Source organism: Xiphophorus maculatus, chromosome 3 (assembly GCF_002775205.1).
Source record: "Xiphophorus maculatus strain JP 163 A chromosome 3, X_maculatus-5.0-male, whole genome shotgun sequence".
NCBI lineage: Eukaryota > Metazoa > Chordata > Actinopteri > Cyprinodontiformes > Poeciliidae > Xiphophorus > Xiphophorus maculatus.
In genome coordinates, this window is record NC_036445.1 from 19,264,099 (window position 1) to 19,289,722 (window position 25,624).

General features: G+C 38.2%; 1 protein-coding gene across 2 annotated transcripts; it reads right to left on the reverse strand.

Moving 5' to 3' along the window:
* Positions 1 to 391: 391 nt before the first annotated feature.
* LOC102223968 (cytoplasmic phosphatidylinositol transfer protein 1-like) lies at positions 392 to 23,456 on the reverse strand. Of its 2 annotated transcripts, none has more exons than XM_023330818.1 (11): positions 22,845 to 23,456; positions 17,146 to 17,257; positions 15,628 to 15,776; positions 8,659 to 8,747; positions 7,490 to 7,497; positions 7,293 to 7,364; positions 4,971 to 5,063; positions 3,604 to 3,759; positions 2,985 to 3,048; positions 2,059 to 2,145; positions 392 to 758 (listed from the first exon to the last, which is right to left on the reverse strand). In XM_023330818.1, the coding sequence occupies exons 2-11, from the start codon at positions 17,161 to 17,163 to the stop codon at positions 598 to 600; spliced, it is 897 nt and encodes a 298-aa protein (XP_023186586.1). In that variant the 5' UTR covers positions 17,164 to 17,257; positions 22,845 to 23,456; the 3' UTR covers positions 392 to 597. The 2 variants fall into 2 exon arrangements, with proteins under 2 accessions (XP_023186586.1, XP_023186585.1); XM_023330817.1 differs by lacking the exon at positions 17,146 to 17,257 and having other exon boundaries at positions 22,845 to 23,277; positions 23,342 to 23,454.
* Positions 23,457 to 25,624: the final 2,168 nt, after the last annotated feature.

The window sequence follows — 25,624 nt, forward strand, 5'->3', positions numbered from 1 at the left end:
TGAATTTTGAAGACAGTAAAAGCTGCACTGATATATCATATATAGAGATTCAAAAGTGCCAGGGTCCAATACGCCCATCCATTTTGCTTAGTCACAGAGGGTCTGGTGCCTCTACCAGGGGTCAGTGGGTCACCAGTCCTCAACCAACCATGCACCCACTTCAAAGAGTAACCAATGAGCCACACATACATGTTTTATGGTTGGACACATTGGGAGAGCATGCATACTATGCGAAATGGCATAGAATACATTTAAAATGAATTAAAACCACTGAAGAGATACGTTGAATGAATCCCAAGTAAATCACTGGATAATAACCTTTTTAAGCTGCGATTGAAAACATTTATGTGAATACAAATGATTTATTAATAATGTGAACATAACATAAACATATTTTCAAAATGATTTATTTATTGGACTTTAGCACTTTTAGCTTTCCATACCTATGCAACTGCACCCCAAATATTTTTTTTAACAATCTTGCAGAAATTCTGTGGCTTTTGTTGCATTTTGACAAATAACATCACATAACCCTTGTTGCTGGCACTGACACAAAGTTAGACTTTGTTTTCTGTGTTGCCATCGGGCAAAGAGGTATCACTCTGGGGTGGAGTTTAGGCGAATGGGACAGTGCAGCCCAGAGGAGGCTGACTTGCCAGACACGTCCACCGTCTGCACTCCCATCTTCTTCAGGGAATGCTCGTCTGTCACAGAGATGGAGCGGGAGATCGCAGGACGATCGCAGGAATCCTGTGGGCCTGAGAAAGATGGACAGATGTTTTGACAAAAAAGTGTACATCATGTCATACACACTATGCAAACTGAAACTGGATAAAAGGAAAAGGAAATATTATGTTCACTTATTTGAGTTTCTAATGAACAAAGTATTCTGAAGATCTGTGGCATACACTCCGGCTCCCATTAGTTTAATCCCCTATTGGTATTCAGCTCATGCACTCAACTTCTTATTAGATTCTCTCTAGTAAATGACATCCATTTACTTTTATTACAGCAGATGAATGAAATGAAACCTACAGTATTTTTTTAGTGCACACTGACTGAATGCTTTAGCTGCTTATGGCCTGTAGGGGCTCATGGCAGTGCGGCGAGCTGCTTCAGGTTGAGCAATGACTGCAGTTTGGTTGCAACTTGATGTCTCTCATCATCACACGCAGAGGGGGGAGAGAGAAAGAGAGCAGGCTCAAGATGGTTCGGTCCATATTGGGAATTCTACCTTTGATTTCTCCCACAAGCTCCTGAGGTTCACCAGAGGAACCAGCAGGGGGCAGGGTGACCACAAACACAAAAGCACATGCACGTACACACACTGATTTCTCCTGTGTGCCCGTATACATGCCCCCTCCAGGTCTGACATTTACAGCTAAGTGCTGCAACGGCTGGTTATTTATGTTGAGAGGGCTCATGATGAGGGGAGTGCAGCAGGTGGCTGCATTACACTGTTTATCAGAGCGACGCAGCGGCATTATCACTTCATGAACTATCTTAAACCTAACTCACAAGCATGCATGCACACACACACACTACATCTGTCTTTCTGTTGTCCTCTTCTTCACACACTCCCTTCTTGCTGCTCCGTGTTTTGCGAAATGCCTCCCAACTGCTCTTCCCTTTCCGCCTTTCTCCCACAGATGTACTCCTACCATCTGGACACTTGTAGGGCACTGCAAAGGCACTAACCTGCTCTCGTCAGGCATGTCAGTGATACACAGCTAATAATTCATGATATTTTGGAGTTTGTATTGGTAAACGGACCACTAAAAATGGTGAACTAAAGGAAAATCAGTCCTTTAGTGAACTAAAGGGAAATCAGTCTGTCTTATATTTCTTCCTTCCTCTCCTGCTGAATGCAGCAATAATTTCCACAGATCTCAAACGTATGTTTCACAGCTACTGTTGTTTTTATTTGCTCCTACACTTATAATCACCTCCCGTTGTCTTTGCCTTTGCCTGCACTGCTCTCACATGCAGCTGGACAATCTCACCTTCAATCCTCGGGGGAATTTCAGTTGGAGTGCAGATCGGGTGAAGCAACCTCACCTGAGTTGTTCTGGTTAGATTTGACTTTGCTGTTGGTCTTCTCTTGCATCGTTTTCTCGTACTCCCTCACCGCCTCCAAGCTGAGCCCTGCAGGGAAACAACATGTAGAGAGGGTCATAGAAACTACACATTTTGTACAACCATAAACTGCAATACATTTATTAGGATTTCATTTGGCACGAGGCGGTGCCTGACTGATGGAGAAGGAAGTGAATACACTGGTTTACAACATAATATAATATCTAAAGTGTGGTCCAAGAACTTTTGTTCTTGGACGTGTTACCCCTGTGACTGATAGATTGAAAATTAAAGAACATTGAGAGTACTGCTACTGGTCATGCATGCCACAAATCTGGCTTTTTTGGAGAACAAATATAGTTAAAATACACCCATAGGAAATCCTGTTTGCAGTTTGCCAGAAAACAAAGTGGCTAAGCAGCAAACATGTGGTAGAACGGGCTCTGCTCACAAAAACCGCAACTGAACTTTATTAATTGACATAAAGTAAAGCTATTGGTGTACATCATCCTGAACACTTAATCCCCAGTTTTTCTTCAATGTGTAATTGGAAGCTGGTCAAAGTTGATTGTAGGGTGGACTGAACTAAATAAAAGGTGACATTAAAAGAAAACCTGATTGAGACTGAAAATGGCTTGAGACTAAACATACAGGTAGAGTTACAATGTAATAATTTACATCAAGACATACTCAGTTGTAAGAATGGCCCATTCAAATTACAAACCCATATCAAATAGAGGACAAATAAGGTCTTGCGTTGGAGGGATTATTTTGAACACATGCCATACTTTCTATACTTTTTCATACTTTGAAATCTGTGGTGGCAACGTGACAAAATGTGTAAAATTTCAATGTGTGGAGGCTATGGAAATGTTTACTTTAAATACATTAGTGTGTTTTTGACCAACCGTGCCACTCGTCAACCCACGCAACTGCCTCCCTGTGGCCGACCAGAAGAATGTCTTTAACAATCTGAAATTACAAAAAAAAATAAATCACAACAAGCAGAAACATCTGAGCAAAAAATGCTTATGTGAATTAATGGGAATTCTGCTACTACCCTGTTTGTCACATGTGAAATGCTAGTATTCAGATTGTTATGCAGCACATTATTGTCACAGTCAGAGCATCTTTTTGTTTAATTAATTGGAGGAAATGGGCTGTTTTGGAGCCTACATCAACAATATAACCTGAAATGATTATGAACATGAATAAACAAACACTTTGAGCTTCACTTTATGCTTCATTGCTTTCCCTCATTGTGGAGGAGAACTGAAACAGCAGAGTTAGCTCTACTGAATTACATGAAAAGCAGTGCAGAGGTCATTTGAGACTGCCCGTCCTCGTGGTGCCTGTAATTAAGCTAATGTCTGGAAATTAATGTGGCGAAGATTTATTTGTGTCAGCATGCCACAAAAGGCAAACTCTGATAATAAAACACAATCAGCACCAAATGAAGATTGTCATTTTGTCCTCAAACTTGGCGTCTTTGCATTAGCGGTGGGCTGAAATAAAACTCTGACTCACTCTATGTAAGAAATCCTCCGTCCTGGTCTGGAAGCCGTAGACCTCGAAACTGCACTGCACTCTCTTATAGGAGCACATAATGGGGCTGTGGTTTTTCCTCCAGCCTTTCTCCAGAGGCCCTCGGTTGGTTTTATTTGACCGCCAGAGACTCAGATCCTGCACAGGGTAAAAGATATTGGAGTTATACGCTGAATCTGCAGAAACCTTGCAACTGTGCGGTGTTCTCAGAGGGAACTATAGATGCCTGTGGACGTTCTTATAAGCTGCTGCACGTGTGAGGATGACTGATATCTGTGTGGAGGTGTAAGCTGGGTGTTGCTCAACACAGCCCTGAGGAGGAAAAACTGATACCACATATTATGCACCTGCGACCCGACGATGGTTGGGATTTTATGTTCTCACAATCTTGTTTAATATAATCCGCTGGTGTATTGTAGACATGTTTTTATTTTTTTGGTTGCATGTGTTTGGATGCATTTGTGCTGGAAGCTCTTTCTACATGGTTGCTTGCACACAAACCTGTGAATTCACCTTTGTTGCTAAGGGCTCGCAGGCACTAAAGAGGTGTGAAATCTCAGATGAGAAGGAAAGAAGGAAGGCAGAGAGGCCGAGTTATGTGAGGGTATTATTGTTTTATTTTTCAGGAGAAAAACCTAAAACTAGACACAATTTTTATTTGTGTTTAATGGATTATAACATTTGTGTCCACAAAGTACAGCACAAAGGTTTTACATATGTGTGCAGAGTGAGTAGCCAATCATATAGCTCGAGGTAAAAGAACAATCCAGCTTAGCTATTTTAGAGCTAGCAGTAGCTAATTATCCTTTTATTGCAGATCTTGCAAAAGTATTAGTAATCCATTTACATTCCTGCATTTTGTAAAACTAAGACCACAGACATGTCTAATTCTGCTTTACAACTTTATTCTTTGGTTTTCATGATGCCATTTAACTATCGTTCTCTAAAAAAACAACAGAGGCCTTCACAGGACATCTCTTTGTGTTACATTGAAGTTTATAGAAAAATTCAGTTGGTTGCACTGGATTAGGGTTGTCAGAATAAAGCAGACTGACTGCAAATGCAAACCACGCTTGGATTAGAGTTTTACTTCTACAAAAATGTAAAAACTGTTTATGTTTTCTATTATTTTAGTAAATACACATAAAAATTCCAACAAATACATTGTAATTTGTTGTAACGTGACAAAAAAGGCAAAGGGTAATAAGCTTTGGGTAATAAGCATTGAAGATGTAAGTGCAAGTAACTTCAACAATGTTAGGTTTTTTTTAGTATTATTATGGTTTCTTGCTATTATTTCATTTTCTTCATAATTGTTTTGTTTGTTTTATAAATTTTGCCCCACGTACCTCTGATTCTTTGTAGTGCTTTTCCGGGATGGGGTCAGTTAGGATGTCCAGGAAGCAAACGTCCCCCTCCGGGGTTGGCTTGTCCCCAAACACCTACGTCCAGACAGATGGGAGGAGGTCACACAGTGTAATGACTGCAGATGCACGAACACCACCACACACTTACACACACATAAACACATGCATTACTCACTCAGCACCGAGCGGGGATAAGAGTAGATAAGTAACTGTGTAGAAAACGGAGGTCACACACCATAACACCCCTCACTACTGTATATCCCACCCCGAGGCCCTTGGAGGAAATCACACTGGAGCAAACAGATGAGAGAAAAGATAGAGAGAAAAAGCACAGAAGGGGATAAGGGAAAACACAAGCCTGCATGTTGGATATTAAAGCGAGGGAAACAGAGGTGCTATGAACGCAGAATGCAGTTTGTCTTGAGAAAGTGTGGTGCAGACATGGATGAGCAGCAAAAAACAAAATTGATCTGTTTCCTGACCTTGTGTAACATCTCTTAAAATGCAGTGCTGAGATTGTTTATTTAATAACTCTAACAAGTAGTAAAATTTGAAATAACAATCCGTTACGCTTCTGTTACTATGTTGGTTCAACACTTGTGTGTTGAAGGTCTTGCTCATTCCCATGGAATGCTGCTGTTGCTCCTCGTTCAGTCTGTTCTTGTAAGAAAACTGTCAGTCTGCTCCATGTCATCACAATATGTTTTTAATTGCATAGATTCCTCATTCCTCACTGACATTTCTCAGCTGACTTGACACAGGCACTTAACAATGAAGTAAAAAAGAAATAACCCACACATGCACACACATAGACAACTTTGACCTGAATAAATTATTTTTAAATCTAAGTATTTTTTTTGCATGATAATATGAAAAAGATCTCCAGGGGAAGATTGCAGTTTGTCAGAATATACCATACAAGCAAACAGAGAAGTGGAATTTTGTTGAGGCTTCTTCATTAATTCCTTTTGTGAATATTCATTTATATCGATAAATGAGCCACTGTAACAGACCTTTGCCTATTTGCGGCTCAAATTTCGTGGAGCGGAACTTAAAATTAATCATAGAAAATCTGCCTATTCGCGGATTTTTTCGTTCAACATATCTAAAATATTTGAAAGAAAGTGCAACCTGGAAAGCAGAAAAAGCTGGGTGCATTGGTACTTGACATGTTATTGACTGGAGTTTGCAAAGCATCCAATCCAGGTGCGCCAATTAATTTTCATGGTTCTGATAGGCTGAGATGAGAGAGACTGTAGATGTTACCATGAAAAGACAACAACACAACTGCAAATCTACCAAGACATCTAAATTCACAGGCTGGGTAAAGAGAAAGTTAATTAAAGGTACACCTAAGAAGTCAGTGTATCAGAGGAGCTGCAAAGATCAATTGCTTATATGTAACAGGGTTACATGCACTTTTAGTATAGATCATACACAAAATTTTATATGTTTTTATTTTTGGCTGTAGATGTGGCCATGTTTTGGTTAGCATCAGTTTAAAAAAATAATTTTCTGTAAGATTTCCACACTTCAATACATGTTCTCTTGTCTTAACAATTTTGAAGAGTGTCTATTTGGCAGATTTCTGCATATTTGTACTTCCATGGCAAAAGGAAAGAATTGACAATGCAACTTATAGATGTAAAATATAGATAATAAAATAAATCTCCAGGTAATCTTAGATTTTTAAGTAGATATTTTTATGCAGTGCTAATAATTGTGGCACTAAGGATTTAAAAAATATATATAATTTTGTAGCCCAGGCTTTTTTCCACTCCACTAAATAAATGTACTCAAAAATAAGTAAAGGTTGGATTTTACTACATTGATCATTGTTAGATAATGCTGCTGCAATCAAAGTGGAGTCTATTTTCAAGCTTTTTCAGAGCTTTAAAACAAGAATCACAAAATTCCTCTCAATAAGTCAAAGTAAATTGAAGCAGGTTGGATTTTTCTCCCTTTTTTTACTTTGATCAATTACTCAGAGCAGGAACAAGGGGCCAGGCAGAGCTGCAATTGCTTGTAAATTTCTATCCAAGTGTGTTGATGCGCATTGGCCATGGACGAAATGCAGCATGGCAGCCATGATCAGCACACAGCATGTCTGGTTAATAGATCTGCCAATAGTGCATTTTGTGCTTTGCTTGTTTTCCTTGTAATGGCCACATCAACTTGATGAACGTTTTCGTGGCACTGCAGAGAAAATTGCAATTCCTCTCATTCCCCTTTTGTCTCCCTCTCTTCCCCCTCTTCTATGATCACTCCATCTTCTGGCTTTCTCCCTGTTAGGCCTGTACTCACATTGTTGTTACTGCCGTTGTTGTTTTCGAACCTTGTCTCAATGCGGATGCTGAACCTGGGGACGAATGATACCTACATGAGGTAAACATGGGAGAACATACAGTGAGCGAAGGAAGGTGATCAAGAAAATCCAGTGACCTCTAAAAAGAGACCAGCTCGATTGTGTTCATAGGTAGATAATATGTGAGAGTACTTACTGAGTACTCTGCAACATCAGCAACATTAAATATAGATAGAGAGAAATAACATTAATTAGTCAAATGCATGAGCATACAAATTAAGTAACACGTAAGTGTAAGGAATGCATATACATTGATTTCATTTACATCCAATGAAAATCACAAATCCAGCTTCTCAGAAATTTGTAATATTACATAAGACCAATAAAAAAAGGATTTTTAATTCAGATATGTGAGCATACTAAAAAGTATGTCTGTATTGTCAAATGTAGGTATTCAATAATTGGTTGCAGCTAATTTTGTATGAATAACTGCATCCATGCAGCATGTTATGGAAGACATCAGTTTTTACCTCTGCTGAGGTATTAAGAAAGACCTTTAACTTCTTTGGATTGTTGGATCTAATCTTTCTTATGACAAGACTCCACTTTATGGGGTTTATGTCAGGCCAGTTTGCAGGACAATAAAGAAAATTAGCACCATAGTCATTGGATTGCAGTTTGCCATGAAATCACCACTTCCATAAATCTTGTCAGGAGTGGGAAACATTAAGAACTCTAAAAAACAATGCTAGACATAAGCTTGTCACAATAAAACAAATTTTGCTGGACGATAAATTGTTCCAGAAGTTATTGTGATAAACGATAATGCTGTTGTTTTGAGACAATTTTTAAGCTATATAATAGAAATGGCAAAATAATAATGCAAGAACATTCTAATGAACATTTAACACTGGAACTGGAGGACATTTTAAATACACAAAATAAATGAACAAAACAACAAATAAAATTAATTTTGAAGCCTTTATAGACAAAATTGTCCTTCAAAATAACAGTTAGGTGAGATAAAAGCACAAAACTGAAGACTTTTATCATCCAGATTTTGGTAGAAAGAGAGGACAAAAGATATACACGATAATTCATACCAATGGAAATTATTGGGTTTGTTTTAATTTATGTTGCGATTAATTGATTTATTGATTATTGTGACAGGCATTCTATCTTGATAAAACACAGTGGGCCATCACCACCAGATGACATGGCACTCCAAATGATCACACTGTGGAAAATTCCACCTGTCCTCCTTCCACTCAACTTTCCATTAATATGATATAATGTAGCAGTCTGTGAACAGACAGTTTTATCACACCTTGTCCGTCTTTATCTCTTACAGTCAGAAATACTCACCCGTGATGGTGTAGGGGTAGAAGTTCCACGCCTTTTCTGTCACATAGAAAACTCGAGGCACAAAAGCTTTAATCCAGGATGGCAGTTTACTGAAATTGAAGCCAAAGGGAAAATATCACAAAGTGATTTAAAACTGGGAGGAGCAATAGGCAGATTAAAGATGGAGACAAAGAAATCTTAAGTGTTTTATTGGGCCATTTAGAGCTACATTACCTGTAGGCTATTTCCTCTACAGTATGACTCGTTCTCAATTACACCTGCTTTGATGAATTGCTTCGAAGTCACATGTCTGAATTGAGCAGACGTCCATTGTGCAGTGACTGTACCTACGTGCATGCGTGTACTTCTGTGTGTATTCATTAAGGAGCACTCAACGGCCAACACTTAAACATAGATTAGAAAAATCCTCCAGAGCGAGAGTGTTTCTTTGCTTCCTTAAGAGTTTATTTAAGGATTAAAACTTGGGTTTGTAGTGGTGATTGGAACAAGGCATGAGGTTGCATTAGGGTAATGAGTTGGGTTAGAAAATGACTTTGGAGAATTCTTGCCATTTTTCTTTTTGGAGCAGATTACATTATGAGCACGCAATAAATAAAACAACACAGAGTAATGAACCCTGAACCCATTTAATAGTTTAAAATTCAACCTTAAAGCAAATTAAATTGTTCTTTGGTTTGGTTTAATCTGCACATTGTTGGGAATTACCGTGTGTGGTTTTCAAACCTTGACTGATTTATGCTTGAGTACAGTTGGAAGAAATAACAAGGACACAGCGCACATGGTTGATAAACCATGAAGGGATTTGTAAGGTAAATGCATTAAAAAAGCAGCTTCACGTTTTAGAAAGTATGCTTATTGATTAAGCTACCATGCAGCACATTAAAACTACTCCTACCTCAATTCAAGGTGACAGTTTAACACCATAATTACTTCACATCAGGGTTTTATTTTTTGCAGCTCTGGGGGTTTTCCATCAAATTATTTCCAGTGTTAAAAGTCATTGTTTGTAGAAATTTTGCAGGTGAAATTCCATAGTTTTTCTACTAGTTTTTCTGTCATTTATGGCCTAGGAGTAGAAATACAGTTTGCACTAACATTAGTTTGTTTGTAATTAGACAGATTCTTTAAATAGGGTAATTTGGCAAAAAGAAGTGAAATCACATTTTTTCTTAGTTTTGAAAAACTGTGACTGTATCTGTGGTTTTAATTGGTAATTCAAACTAAAGCCACAATTAATGAGTTGAGCCAAAACCTATGGCTTGAGATTGAAAGAGCCACTTCTCATTAAATTCAGGCTTTTAAAAAAATAAAGAAATCTAGATTATAATTGGAATTTTCCAACATTTTTATTTGTACACATTTATGCATACTGAGTTGTAAATTCATAAAATTATGCTAGATTTTTTTATGACTGTTTGCACCATCAACAAAGCAGCTTGGTCTCTGTTAAACTGTTGCTATCAAACAGTTGGAGACAAACAACAAGGTGCAATATTGAAAACTTTTAAGTTATTTTTACTTTTATTCTGTCCAATTTAAGCCAAAACCAGAAAACACTAATAAAATCTAGGATTAGCACTGGAATGAGCTCACTGTCTTTAATTTTTCTGCTGTTTACTTGAAGATTGTCCCATCAGGGAGTTTTATGTGGGTCAATGTGCCACATAAATCTCTGCTGAAAACTGCTGACTGCAGCTAAAATATTTCAAAAAATCTGTTCATAAAAATGTTTTTTTAGATGTGCATGCTGATCAAAGGGCAGCTGGTCAGGACTGCAGGAACATTCAAACGCAGGCTGTTGCTTTAAACAGTATTTATGAATTAGGCTGTTGGAATTAGGGCAGCTGTTTGCATGGATAGTGAAATAATTTGATAAATGTGCTCAACAGCACAGTACTATAACTCCCTGACTATAACAGAGGGATGAAATGCTTAGTGCTGGTGTTTCAGTTGACATGATATTGATTCTGGCTATAGAAAATAAATACACCTCCCTTGTTTTTTACAGAATCAGTGAAGAACTTTTTCTTGCACTAACAGACACAGAGAGTCAAAAATATTATTTTCTAATTCCAAATCAAGTCAGAAAAGTTTAAGGGGTGACTACAAGTTAGATCTCAAGTCTTTTTTCCATAGTTCAAGTCAAATTTAAAGGCTATAAAAACTAAAACCCTTGCCATATTTTTCCAGTAACACCGATTTGCTGAATCAAACCGTACCGTTTGTGCTTAGGGTTAATTTTTCACAAGCATTTAAACATTATTTTCAGTGCTCAAGTAGATAATTATTAACAAAAAAATAAAACACAAACGAGTAATGTTTGTGTGATCAAAGTTACACCATCAGTGGCACTGGAACTGCTGAGCTGGACAAAACCAGGGTCCATTTGTCCTTTGTACGAAGGACTGACTTGCAAAAATTATGTCCCTGAATGCTCCTTTCACTGGACAATTGTGTTTTGACCAAACTAGCGTTTGATTTAACAAGTGAAATAAAATGGACTTCAAATCAGCATTGAAAAAAAACAAAAAAGAGCATATTTTTAGTGTGGCCCGGGTGATAAAAAACAACTTTCAGAATTTGTGTTCCAAGGCACGGGTCAAAAAAAAGGAAATTATTGGAGTGATTTGTGAAAGGAGGGTGAATGAACACCTTCGGGCAAAGATTCAGAAGAGAATGCATTTAAATATGTTCCAACAACAAAGAAACCCATAAGCACTCAATTTGAATAGATAGGGTTTTATGCTTTATTTTATTTAAATTTTTACATTTTTAAACTTTTGAATAATCTTCTTTGTGTTTCCTATGCTATATAGTGGCTGTTATCATATCTATTTTTTATGATGAGCTGCTTTGAGCTATGGATTTTCCACTGACGCTCCACTGACTAAGATGAAGCTTGCATCAAATGAAGCCATGCAATGAGCTCCATCATGGAAAAGATAAATAAAGCAAGCTTTGCTTATGACAGTCTGACTGTAATTTGTAACATCATGGAGTCTGTTGCAAAAACGTCACTCCATTTACAACAAGGTTGTAAGAAATTGACTGGATGGTTTCACCCGCTTAACTCAAGAAATCATTCAGAATAGAGATAAACAAGCAAGACTATGCTGCACTGCAGACTCGCATAAAATCCCAAAAGGAACAACAAGAAAAGGATTTGGTTATCAGTAAGTTGCAACCATGTCATCATCAGAGTTTGTCACCCAGCTAATCAACTGTGTGCACATTATGACTGAAATGGGCATAAAATTGAAGGAAGGCTTGTGTTGAGGTTTGTGCTTCATTTGCTCAATTAAAAGAATGTTTTACTCTGACGGCCTGTTATGTTATGAAAGAGGCTTATGTCAACCTTTACTAATGAACGCAGTGTATAAAATCCTGATTGACAAGGGCTAATCAATACCTTTCACTTGCTATTATATAAGTATTAGGTTGTCACTAAAAAGGAAGTAGTTATCAGATAATTTCATAGCCTTAGCACTCCCAGCTCAATTTTAGGAACAGCCATAACAGTAATCTCTGATATAAATCATAAACATTATCTCTGGTGGACCGGTTGCCAAAATGGTAGCAAAATCTTATTAATTCAAAATGTCACTTGAGCAGACTTTGCTCAGGTACTTATGTGATTAAGGGTGCAAAGTTATTGCTATTCCTGAAGAGTTTATTTGAGTGTTATCAGTCACCTAACACTAAAGCAACCAATCACAGTCATGAATTGAAACAACAAATTGCAGCAGCACAGTTTCCTCATCCTCTTTCTCTGCTAATCTAATCTAGCATCACTTATGTGCGTACCAGACTGTAGACTATATAATAAAGGGACCTACTGTCACCTCACCCAATGATTTGTCATATGCAGTTTTGAAGCCTCATTTCAGGTATTTGGCTACCAAGATGTTGCTCTATTTGGAGTGAGAGATAATTTAAGCTGTATCCTACTTTCAGGTGCTACACCTGCTTCTGGATTTAAAGTTTCCCTTCAACCATTCATAATCCCCCTATAAGATTATTTGATACCTATTTTGATTTACAGTACATCATGGTTTAGCTTCATTTTCATGCATGTTTGGGTCTTAAGCAACAGCTCAGCCAGGGTTCCACATCATTTTGAACATGTATACATATTGAGTGTTGCACTAATGAAATGCCAAATATACTGCACTTGCTCCTCTGCTATGAAGTTATGTACTGTAAGTGCTACATCAATGTCATAACAATGACTTAGTAATATTACTTATTCTCATGCAAGGCTATGCAGATGCTCTGTCTACACCGATGAAAATTAACGCACCTATGCATGCTTACCTCTTGAACTGACAGCAGCTTGACATTTTTCTGAACAATTCAGCTAAGTCAAGTCTGACAACTTGAAGAGACATTGAACTTTAAACCTCACTATCTAACCTTACCCCAGTACAACAATGTAAATTCAACACCCTCTGTTCTGATAGACGCACACTGTACAAAATGGGGGACAGACCAATAGCGACACACATATGTCAAAGGTGTTACAGGACTTGAGGAATAATGGTTAAAACGTGTCGCCTGAACCTGTATCCTGGCGCACTCGATAGATTTACACAGCATCAGTAGCTAGTCTTTTCATTTAAACAAACTCTATGTAAATAGTTAACCAGCTTACAACATCTGTCAGCAGACAATGGTATTTATTTAAAGATTGTTCCTGTGTAAACTTCCTGAACATAAAGTACGCCTGGTCCAGTGCTTCTGCCTTTCTATGTCCCTCATTTCTGTCTTCTCAGGCACCATCAAGTCCTGACCCTTGGCCAGTCACGCTAGATCTGGTTCTACTGGTGTCATTTCTCGCCACTGATTTGATAAGGTTGAGATTAAGAGTTTTGCAAGAGTAAGGCTTTAAAGGGTTTAACATTAATTTAATTGTGGGTTTTTTTTTTTACATCCAACATCACACAAATCAGAAAAATAATCACCTTAATTATGCAATAAAGACTTATTGGAAAAATTTTTTGTTATTTAGTATTCAATTAAGAAGTATATATTTTTTATAATGGCAGTCTATTAAAATGAAACAGCTCTTAGTGGCTATTAGGGACATTAAAATTTTACAGATTTCCACATTGACTTTCACTTTTCACACTGATATCCATCTGTTTAATGCGGCTTATATTCAGCTCCTTTAAACCAGTAGCCATTTGCCCAGAAGACGAAGAAAATACAATGTTGGCAGAAACACTTTCTTTGTGATATCCAGCACATGTGGAATGTGTTCTCCAAGCTGCCTGCAGGCAGAATATGAAATAATAAATTAATATGTTTATACTTAGGTGGTATCCTTGAGTATGTCTCAAAGGGAGTTTTATCCTGACTCTAAGTTCAAGTAAAATACATGAAACAGGGAAAATTGAGCTTATAAATAAACTTACTGCACTGGATTTGCAAAATTCAGCTGTGCTCATATGTTTGTGTGTGCACACAAATTATAGAATTATTCAGAGCTAAAATTAAATGAAAGTTTCAAGTAATTTTTGTATAAATCACTTAAATTTCCTAATTTAAAAAGTGCCTTAAACGCATCTGTCGAGCAGCTCCGCCTCAGGATCTGCTGTACAAATTCAGCTACCCCTTCGTCAAAAAGGCCATGCAACAGTCTATAGTTGGCATGACTGACAGAATTAACAGCCAATTAAAACTGACACACAATTACGGTCCGTCCCACAGGCCCAGCTGTAAGCGAAGAGCCTCCCCTGTGGTGAACTTGGTATTTACAAAATGGTAGCCACTTCCGGTTCAACTCCGGTTGACCTAGTTGCAGACTTATCAAAATTGCCTTTTTCAAGACGCTCTTTACCGGATAAAAAAAAGAAATAATCAATAATGTAAACCCCACACTAACCCTGGATTCACCAACACAGACCAGTAAGAACTTTTAAAGGCATTTTTAAGACTGTAACTATGGGCGCTGCGAGTGGCTAACAGCTAGCACTGAGCACAACAACCTGTGGATTTTAGTTAGAAGTTATGGGTGAGTTACTTCTCCATTACATTCTCATACAGACTTTACTGAGCATTTTTTCGTTTAATTGTTCACGTGTGCTATTTGAGCAGTTTGGACTGACATTGAGCTTAACTGGAATACATAGAAAAGTTTTGCTAAATTGTTGGCTGTTCAATTATGTACGCTGTTGCCTGTGTATTTTGTTAAAATGTACATTGATATATTGCTTGATATGCATCGTTGCTTTACTTGGCGTATTTTTTAAAAATTTATTTGCATATTATGGGATGCCTGTTGATTGGTGTGGTGCAGTTTTTGCATTTTCCTGCACAGCAAGTGTCTTGTTCAGGCATAGTTGACGTCTATTAAAGGCTCTGACTGAAACCCCACGGAATATAACATATAAAGTAACAACATATTTTTCCCCCCAATAAAACCATCATTAAGAGACATGGTACTGATTAAAAATTAGAATTATATAATTGATGTCTATTGGTAGTGCTAATATTTATTTATTTTTATAATTTTCACTTTTAATTCACATGCTTTAAAGCCTTTGACAGCTCAATTTTCAACACTGAGACAGAAAATGATAAGAGGCTTAAATTTCTTTCACATCCTGCAATTACAGCCATCAAGATGATGTGGACGTTTTCCTCCCAGCTGGAGGCCTGTACTTACACAATTAGAACACTTAAAGGTTTACTGGATGATGAGCTCAGGGAATGATAGCAGCTACCACTTCAACTCACACTAAGCCTGTTGCGGACAAAAATATTCCTTGAATGTGGATGTAGACAGGTTACAGTTGCCTTTCTGAAGATTGGATCTAAAAGATGCAAAGCTTTACAGGAGGGCAACAGACTAAAGATGGCACAGCAGCTGTTATCAGAGTGATCGAACTGGCAACTTAAGGCTGGGACTGGGGTTGCAAAGAGGATTATTGGCACAGCAACACAATCTTTAAAGAGATGATCTCATACCTGGTGAGGTAGATTCTCTTCTCGGTCAGCTGTCCAGGACCATGCTGAGGGTGAATATCCGGCTCATTCCTCACCACCTCCACTCCCTCGCCCCCACCGCTCTGCTCACAGCTGTGCTTACTGATCATGTAGAGCTGCCCAATCTTGTACTGGAGACCGGAAACGTACCAAGAAAATGTTTATGTTGGTGAGACAGAGAGAAAAAAAATTTGTTTAGAAAACATGTTCCAAAAAGCCAATGCTAAGTTTTAAGGGAGCCCACTATGCAAAATTCACGTTTTGCATGTTTTTATACTTCCGTTTGGGTCTCAATTTCTTCTAGAAACAGCCCAACTGTTTATGAAAAACCAATGCCAATGTTGTTTGACAATAAGTTGATGTTTTTTTGGTGTCTGGAAAATGAGCCATTTCAAAAACTCACGATTGTTTAATCAACAGGCAGTGCACCGTTACCTAGCAACCACAGGTGAGTCCAACCCGTCACCTAGCAACCCTGGTGGATCTCCATCTGGTTTTACTGCTCTATGTGCTGTACAATGGCTGCTGGAAAAGACAAGTGTTTTGCTGTTGACTCACCATTCAGAAACCTCTTGCTGCATTCTTGTTGGCTTGCTTCTGCTTTTCACAGATAGATGGTTGTATAATTGCTCATCTGTTTGAAACTATTTTTTTGTGTAAGTGCAAACGCTGAGTTTACAGCAGCAGCTTATTTGGATTTGAGTGACAAGAGGCCCTAAAAGAGCTCATTCTGAAAGGAGCTCAAAATAGGCAGGACTGACCAGACTAACATTTCATTATCTTGGAAAATTTAGTGCAAAAGAATGTAATTAACACATTTTGTACAGCTCATAGACCTGTCATAGCCTTTTCAAGGAAGCATAATAAGTCACTTTTAAGTTCACTTGCGTGTGCTCTCTTTATTTTTCTTTCACATGGAAAGTACCCTTGGTCTTTCACATGGAAAGTACTCTTGTTTAGCTGTGTCTTTTTAGTGGGTGGAGCCAGCAAAAATACTTCTGCTGCTATGAACTGTGCACTGTTTCTTTTTCTTTTCAGTAGATTAGTTTTGGTTTTATGCGTCTTTATTTACCTTGATGAAGCTAATGACGGACCTTTTGTCCACATTAACTATGTACCTCATGTTTTTCTTTCTCTCTGCAATCCTTGCCCACTGATTCTGTGTTTAGCATTGTCTTTTTTTGTCCGGATATAGCAGTGACGCAGCTTTTCTGACCTTTAACAATGTGTAGCGTTTTTTTTCCTCTATAGAAAGTACTGCTTCTATGAAAACCCCTCGTTTGTCTCAGAAACTTCCTTACTGGGACACTATTATGTATTTTGCAGTCGCATAGTACCATTTTACCATCAAGTATCATCCAAGTAATTGTGTTACCTTCAATTCTTATAAAATTGCTGTATATATCAAACAAAATAAATTTCACTGCCTTGAAAAAGCACTCGGTGAATACTCAGTGTTAAGCACATTATGACAACAAAGCTTCTCATTTGACCGTTTACCATCATTCTTTGGAGCATTGGACTGAGAAGTAGTTTGTAGGGTGATCTCAGCAGACTTGCATTTCCAGCAGGCGTTTGCTAATTGCTGTGAGAGCATTTAGCATTCAGGCACCTGTGAATGGTTGCCACAGGAGAGTCAGGGATTTCTCAAATATGCATGAACAAATCAAAGCGACAGTCTAGGCATGATCTTGATTAAGGAATAACATTGTAACGTGTAAAAAAAGCTTTAAAAAAGTACATTTTACATTATACTAGCCCATTCACATGACACTGGTTGTGAATTATGAATAGATTGATGGTACTTTACAACCGCAACTTTTGTCTTGATTGTATTAAGCATTGTTGCCAGAGTTCAGCGTCCAATACAGAACCTTAATACACTTCTGCAACTTTCACTTTTCTTTCGGTTTAATTTTCTTTGATCAGCCCAAGTCGTTCTGGTGCAATAAAACAATGCCAGTTATGCATTACTGGCATAACTTGTAACCTGGCTGTCTCTGGCTGTTCTGTTGACACCACCCATCTAAGTAAGGTTTGGGATGAAGTGACACATTATACTTCAGTAATAACAACTCATTGCATGAGAACAGCAGCCTTTCCCCGCCAAACAATGTACCCTCTGACACCACGGTAACAGCTGATTATGAGAAAGATAGAAATTTTCCTTCATAGCAATTTGCACTCAGCACCACAAAACCTAAAGGGTCTCCTGTGGCAGCTTTCAGTGTCAGAAAGCTGTGAACATCCTCAGATGTGTGTTGGTGTGATTGATGGGTTGGACCTGCTGTGGTTGCAAAAAGGTTAACAAGCAGTTCTTTAGTCCCACTGTTGCAACAACATAAGAAGATCCCCTCATTAAGATAACGCCTCTGTTGTGCAGCTTTCATATTTGCTATTTTGTCTAATCTTAAAAGTCAAAAGCTGCTCTGGATTTTTAACATGAAATAACAAGCCTTGCAGTACACAGCCATCTTTGTGATTTTGGGAGGATAAGGACAAATTGACTTGGCATTTAAACAAAAGCTTAAATATGTTTTTCAAAATTACGCAGGCAAGAAGGTATTACATAAAATCATAGATAAAAGGCCTGCTATATCAAATCGGTGACTTTGTTTTAAGAAATACCATAATAGAAAACTCATCTGCAATGAGGAAGTAGTAGCATGAAAAAAAACAGGCCGTGATCACAGCCGCGGCTTTAGGTTTTGTTTTGACAGACACTTGATCACGGCTTCTTGGGTGCAAGCTTTTGCTTTTCTTTTTCCTTAACAGCCCATTGGTGTGTATAAATATTGCCCTGAAGTGCCCATTTCAGAATTTTTTAAATTTAATTTGGCCAGGGAGGGTGAATGTGTACAGTCCTAATGAGGAAGATGGGACTTTGTTCTCTGCTGCAGCGCCAGTTTGTACCCGCTGCTGATGAGGCACTGTGAATGGAGTATTTTCTTATACTGCTCCTCTGGGCATGTGAAGTGATCCTCGCTGTGCTCAGCCTGATAGAATCACTTGTGTATTTTCAGAAATCTACAGTCCCTTTTTTGTCACTTCTTTTAGGCCAAATTACACAGTTTTGTGTTACTTCAAGTGTTAACCAGTTGCTGCTTTATTTCTGTAATTTACTGCGAATCATGGTTGAATTATTCCCTAAAATCTAATAAGCTTTAATGCCATTACAATGACGGCACTAGAGTGGTTTATTAAAAGTAATCTGCTCCTCTGTTGCCATTGTAATGCAATTTATTTTGTTGCCCTATATTGGAGAGGCACAAAAGCAGAGTTTTAATTAAAAGCAAAAGATAGGATAAAAGAAAGGAAAAATGAGGAGGGTAGACATCTACATGCCATCCTTCACTTCTGACATCTTGTGACACTCCTTCTTGTTCCAATTACAATGAAGTGTCAACATTCAATATTTACTCATATGGTGTTTATTGGACTTAATTAATCATAGTAATCTGTACTTTAACACTACAGCACTGAGTACCTCCTACACATGCTAGAGATCTTTTCACCTTATTAAAGACTTTTTTGTCCTTAAATCACTATTGTGGACTGAACTGCTGCCATGTGTCACATGTTGACAGTTTTTTGGCATGTTTCCTCCTACTGTTGTTTTTTTAAGACCAGTCTTAAAGCAATGCAACCATCATGAATTCTGGAAAGGTGTAAATATAGCCTGTCACATCAGGATGGAAACTGCTCATTGTGTCAGTGTGACTGCAAGTGAGCGGAAGAAAATATACTTCAGTTTCCTTATGATTAAATCTCTCATGCGCATGTGCTAAGCTGCAATTTCCAGTTCTAAACAAAATAGAAACCACCTTGCATTGGCACTCCCTTAGTCCTGTGTTAAGCTAAAAATACAAGATTATTTTTAATGGCCTGCTTTTAAACTGCAAAATAAAAACGATTTGATAAAAGATTTTTTGGGAATAAATCAGTAATTATGACTATGATTGCGATTGAAAAGTGGGTTCTATACAGTGATTTGCACCGATAACTTTGTTGCCACAGAAACACTGTATTTAGGAAAGATTTATTTTTGTTGTACAATTTAATTTATAATGGATTAAATGAATATGATTACTTAAGGTAAAAGCAGAGTAGTTTTCTGTTTATATTTATCTTTGAAAAACAAATAATTTGGCTTACTGAGGGTTAGTTCATAATCTGCTGCCAGTTTCCCATCTTGTCCTATGTGGAAGCATTTCACAAAAAAGTCCTTGTTGTGTGAACTAAGCCACAGGAAATAAACAAAATTTGGTGAAGCATTAAGTCTTATGTTGTTGATGTGCTCCTGTTGTGAATAGGGCATGTATTTTAGGATCAAGGTTGTGGAATTGACAGCATTCTGCTTTACATAAAGGGGGAACATTACATTTGTCATGACATCGCTGCCTTTTATTTATATTTTTGGGGTTTCATATTTATGAATCTCGTTATTTTCTGGGAATTATTTTTCTCACATTATTTGAGAACCCTCAAGAGACCAGGCAGATTATTATCCGATTTAGCAGAAAGTCGGTCATGCTATCAGTTTCACTTTCAGTTTCAAGTGTCTACTATTTCAGGCGATTCTGTAAAAGTGAAGTATTCTTGTTGTTAGGTCATGAGCAATAAATCTCACAGCAGTCATGCAGAATGGACTTTAGGTAATTACAGTTTGGAAGATGAAAAAGTTACATCTACATCCATCTAATCCACCCTTTACTTAACAGACAGAAATCACCATCTGACAACTTCTATCTTCCTCACGGTGCATTCAGATTTAAAGGAAAATTTCTCTGGAGGCCTTTTGATATGGATTTAAATAGGTAAAGTTGTAAGTTTTACAGCATTTATATTCACGCATACAAACTAATACAATCAACTCCACAAGACTGTGGATCATTAACTGTTTTTAAACTCGAAAGTTGCAAACAGCTGCTGCTGTCTGACTAAAAATGAAAATGTATTTTATGTTTGCTACAATTACACATTAAAGTTAAGCTAAATCAATTTCCAAATGGAAAACTGCTTTGTAGGAAGTATAGCTTAAAAATTCAATCAGTATCTTTACACAAAGGGCAGCAGAGAAAATAGCATTGAATAACTCCAGTGGTGTTTGCAGAAAAAACGGCTAAAAAAAAACTACATGTTCCTTCTTCAGCTGCAAGCTAGTGTAAGCACTACAGTAGCGCCAAGTGCTGCTAAAGTAACAATTTAAAGTTTCCATCAGCTCTGTCGAACGATTGTTTACAGTTCATTTATTGATTTATTTTTTCTTGTATATAGCAATCACTCAGGTATATAATTGTGATGAATTTGCTCAGATCGTTTCAGTTTTTGTGTTGTTGAAAAGGTTGCTCCCTTAAATAATTGCAGTTGCTCCGGTGAGTCACGCTGCTAACCTTACTAAGATGTTCAACCTAAAAACCCCAGAGGCAGAGACAGTCTCCTGTTGACATAAGCGTTTGCTGTAACTAGCACCAACTCTGCCCTCCAGAAATGTTGTCATCTTGTGACATTTTCATCAATTATACTCAAGTTGAAATGCAAATGTTTACCTAGCTCACATACAGTGTTTGACATATAAAGACAGCTTTGCTTTAATGAAGTGTACAGAGATCTTTTAAACCATGTTACAATACTAATAGATGTCTACATAGAATGAATAAAGAAGATTTAATGTGATTTGAAGAAAACAAATCCCTGGTAAAATATTATTCCAAATTTCATTTGTAGCCATTGTCTGGTGTTAGCAAACCCAGTATGGCCTTCTGGAAGCATCTTTGAGAGTGTGTCTTCATACACACTCTCAACAGGCTTTATCAGGTGCGCTTGTTGAATTACTTGCTAACGCAAATAGCAAATATGTCAATCACATGACTTCAACTCGGTACTTTTAAAAATCTAGATGTGGTGAAAACAACTTCTTCAGATGACTACTTCTATAGGAAGATGCACCGAGACAAAACAGTAGTATCACCTCAGACAGAAACAATGAGTTTAGTCAAAAGACCTCCACCGTTATCTGATGTTAATCTAGTCGAGCTATTTTGGAATGAGAGATTTGCATCATGGATGTTTAACTATCAGATCTACATCAACTATTGATGTAGATCTGATAGTTGTGAACATGTTTTAGTGATAAAGGTGAACATGTTTTAGTTCACATTTAATGTTTCCAATGAAGAATCCTGGTTGCTTGGAAGGCAGAAGTGGATTCTGCTACCAAGGTGTACCCCATAAAGCAACCAGTAAGTGGATTAGTGTCTTCCTCAACCAGAAGAATGCAAAGATTGAAACGTCAACCGTACTGACTCACTCTACCAACTGAGCGACCATTACCTGTAAGCCTTTCCACAAGCAAAACGTAGCTCTTAGCATTCCACGGCACAGAAGCAAAGTATTGTGTAACAGAAGAGGTAGCGGACATCCAGATGTGCATAATCCACCTCTTTTAATGCAGCATGTCGGTGTAAATGTTGTAAATGGCATGAAACGAAGTAGCATTTTTTTATTTGATACATCCTCAGGCAAAGCTGCATTTAAACTTGCATTACATTCAGCCAAAAGAGGATTTGCTGCAAGCTCAAGTTTACGTGTGTCCTGCACTGATACCGTAAATCCCATTCCCGACTGTTATTTGTCACTGTCATTGTTGTGGTAACAGATAGAGGTGAGGAATAGGGGTAGGTGGGGGGGAGTGAAGGTGCGTACAGGAGAGGATGAGGACATTTCTTTTGAAGGACACTTGAGGGAATAACTCTCTCACTCTCCTCCCTATAAAAGGATCTCTGTGTGAATAAAACTGCAGGCCAAGTAGCTTTGTTTGAACTCAGGTCTTGGTCAGCCATAACCAGTTTGACTAGTTTCTGTATTTGCTCTGAATGCTACACAACTCCCTCATTTGTAAAGTGTACACACACACACAGAGGGAGGGACAGTAGTAAAACAATAGAAGCCTGACTTTGTGAGGATGCTGCCCAAGTGCATTGACTCGGTCAACCAAGGATGCTTCAAGATCCAGTGTGCCAAAACACCCTCAGAAAACATTTCCCATCATCACATTAACACTTTTCTAGATTGTAAGTTGATTATATATGATCACATTGCAAATTAACCTTCTCTTTAGTTCGCTAGTTTACAGTAGTGGGAGGGTAGTGGTTCGTTTGTGTGTGTGTTGCATGAGCGTGGGAAAGACAAACACTTACCTCCTCCACCGTCAGTGGCATACATATGCGATACTCTTTCATCAACATGGTGCTGCTGCAGGGAACACTGTCTTTTGGAGGTGAACAGAGACACTGTGCTTTGGTTTGTTTATCTGTGTTGTCTCGCTTGCATAGTAGACTTGCTCAGGCACGCAGCACATGGACCACAGTGACCTCTTTACAGCCGCTCTCCTTCTCCCCTTTGTTTTGCTGATGTCAGGAGTCCGTGGAGTTGAGTCCACCTCTTTGTCAATGAATGTCTACTGTTTTCTTACTTTTTCCGCTTCTCTGAGGCTCGTCTCTGCTTTTGTCTTCTCTTCCTCAATTAATCTTGACTCGACTTCTTAACTGCTGCTAGTACTCTCTCCTTGGCTGCTTCTTGTCTCCGTTTTCTGTTCTCTCTGATTGCTGTTTTCTCCCTGCTTTTCTGGTACTGCAGTAAAAGCAAAGTGGTAATTAGCTAAGGCAAAAAAAAAAAAGACCTGCAGTTAACCAACCTTTCCCCTCCTGGCTCTGTCTGAGCTTTGTTTAATTCCTCTGCATGTGTAACCTTCCTGTCTCTGCGGTGCTCCTCCTCTCTAAACCGGCCTCCTCTGCTTTCAGTTCCTCTTACGAATTCCTTTGCCGGTTTTCCTTATCTGTTTTTTTCCCTCTCCGTCTGAGAGTATCCTCTCCCCGCCCACTGTATTTTCATTCCTTTCCACCTGTGTCACCTCCCTCCATGATCTTTATCTGTTTCGTTTCTGTCACTCAGATGGCTGTCAATGTTAATTGTGTTCCTCTAACCGAGAGCTTGACGTCATGCAGATTTTTTTACACATACTTCCCTGACATCTACGTCCAGAGGCACTTTTGGCATAGATATTTTTTTGTAAGGGCATGCTAATGCATGAACTCCTATTTGGAGTTGTAACACCAACACCCACCAAAATGAGTTGCAAAAGCACACAAATCTTTACTTCAGCAAAAACCTCTCAAAAGAGAAGTGCAGTCAAAAAAATATTGAGAACTTCCAGTAAAGTTAACCACAAACACCAGCTGTCGGCTACTTACAGTTGAAGTTATACCATATGAACAGTAAAAAAAGATGCAAATTTTTATCTCCGTCAGATGTCAAATCAGACTCATTTAGAATTAACAATGCTATTTATATTGTCTAAATGCTAAAATATTTAATAAGGATTTTTAAATTTTATTTTTTGTAACTTTCTTCCAATTCGTACGGTTTTATACAACTACTATTTTAAATGATGTGATGTGTTACACATTTTAGATAAGTTTCCTTAAAGCTGCTCTAACTTTTTAAATAAATATTCTTTTATATATTTGTTGAAAATGTCACTGTCAGGACAGTATGATAGGAGACAGATAATTTGTTAAAAAAAAAAAAAAAAAAGTTGAGCTCCTATGCGTTGTTCCAGCGCTATTTAGAAACAACTAGTCAGAGTCAGGAGGAGCTAAGACCCTCCTCCTGACTCTGATTGGTTGTTTGTGACCGGGAGCGGTGCATTCCTTCAAATGGCAGTAGTAGCACTGGGAGAAGGTGGAGGAGGTCAATATGGACCTTACCACAGTGGCCGCTTTTCATTGGCTGATGCCCGTTCTACGTGGTCACGTGCGTGGCCGTCTCACAAACACACGCTTCCCGTTAGCTAAGTACAGCATAATGGCAGAACTGATACAACTTCTGCACCTTGAAGCCTGTCTGCTACACAGTCTTACAGCTAAACAGATCAATATGCAATGTGTCTGTATCTGACATACACTAAAGATTTTATTTTAGCAGAAAAGGCTTTGGACTAAACTGTTACTCGTGTTAGCCACTCTAGCACCAAGTACAGCTAGTCAGTCAACCGTCGCTGTGTTCAGGGAAGCGCTGATTAATAATGGAGAAATAAATATCAAGCCTGGAAACTTGATATCGCAACGGACTGAGTATTATGTTTTTAACGTAATCTTTGCTCGTCTCTTGGGGTGCAGGCGATTGCCATGGTAACAGGTGTGCTTAAACTACAAAGAGAGAGTAAAAAGGTAGGAGTGGTTTTGAGTTGGTCACCTGTTCGGGTTATTTTACCTTTGTTTACCTTTGCTGTGGCACATTACAGCCGCTGTAGTTTCTAAACGTTGGACTAATTACCTCGTTCCTTTGTGAGTTTACCTCATTCACAACAAACATCAAATAGAACAAATATATTTCATAAAATTTTAACAAACAAATGGCTTCTACCGTGGTAATTATGTGAAATTAAATTAATTATATCCCAACTTCAGAAGATTTGCCTTTACCTTTACAGAGCTCTTTGGTTCCTCCTATCAGTCTGTAGCTTCTCATTTTGAGGTCATCAAACCAAATTTCAGATCTACCATAACTGACTGACACCTGCTGGCCTCAGGTTTGCAACCAGCTTGTGACTGAGAAACCAGTAACCTCCTCCCAGATGATGACATGAACTTGTTAGTTCCTCTGTCCATTGTAGTAGCTGATATATTGTGAAAATCCAGTAGAAATGATGCACCAATCGAGTCATGTTTACATAGAAACAATACGCTGCGAGGCTTTGTTTGTGAGACTTGCGGTCATGTGGGTTGGTTGTGGGCGGAGCTTGGTAAGGTCCATTTAGAAACAACCAATCTGATTGGTTGTTTGTGACTGGGAGTGGTGCATTCCTTCAAATGGCAGTAGTAGCATTGGGAGAAGGTGGAGGAGCTTAATATTTTCACAGATTGTCTGTCTCAAACAGACATAGTGACAGTTTTAGCAAAAATTTATAAAACATTTT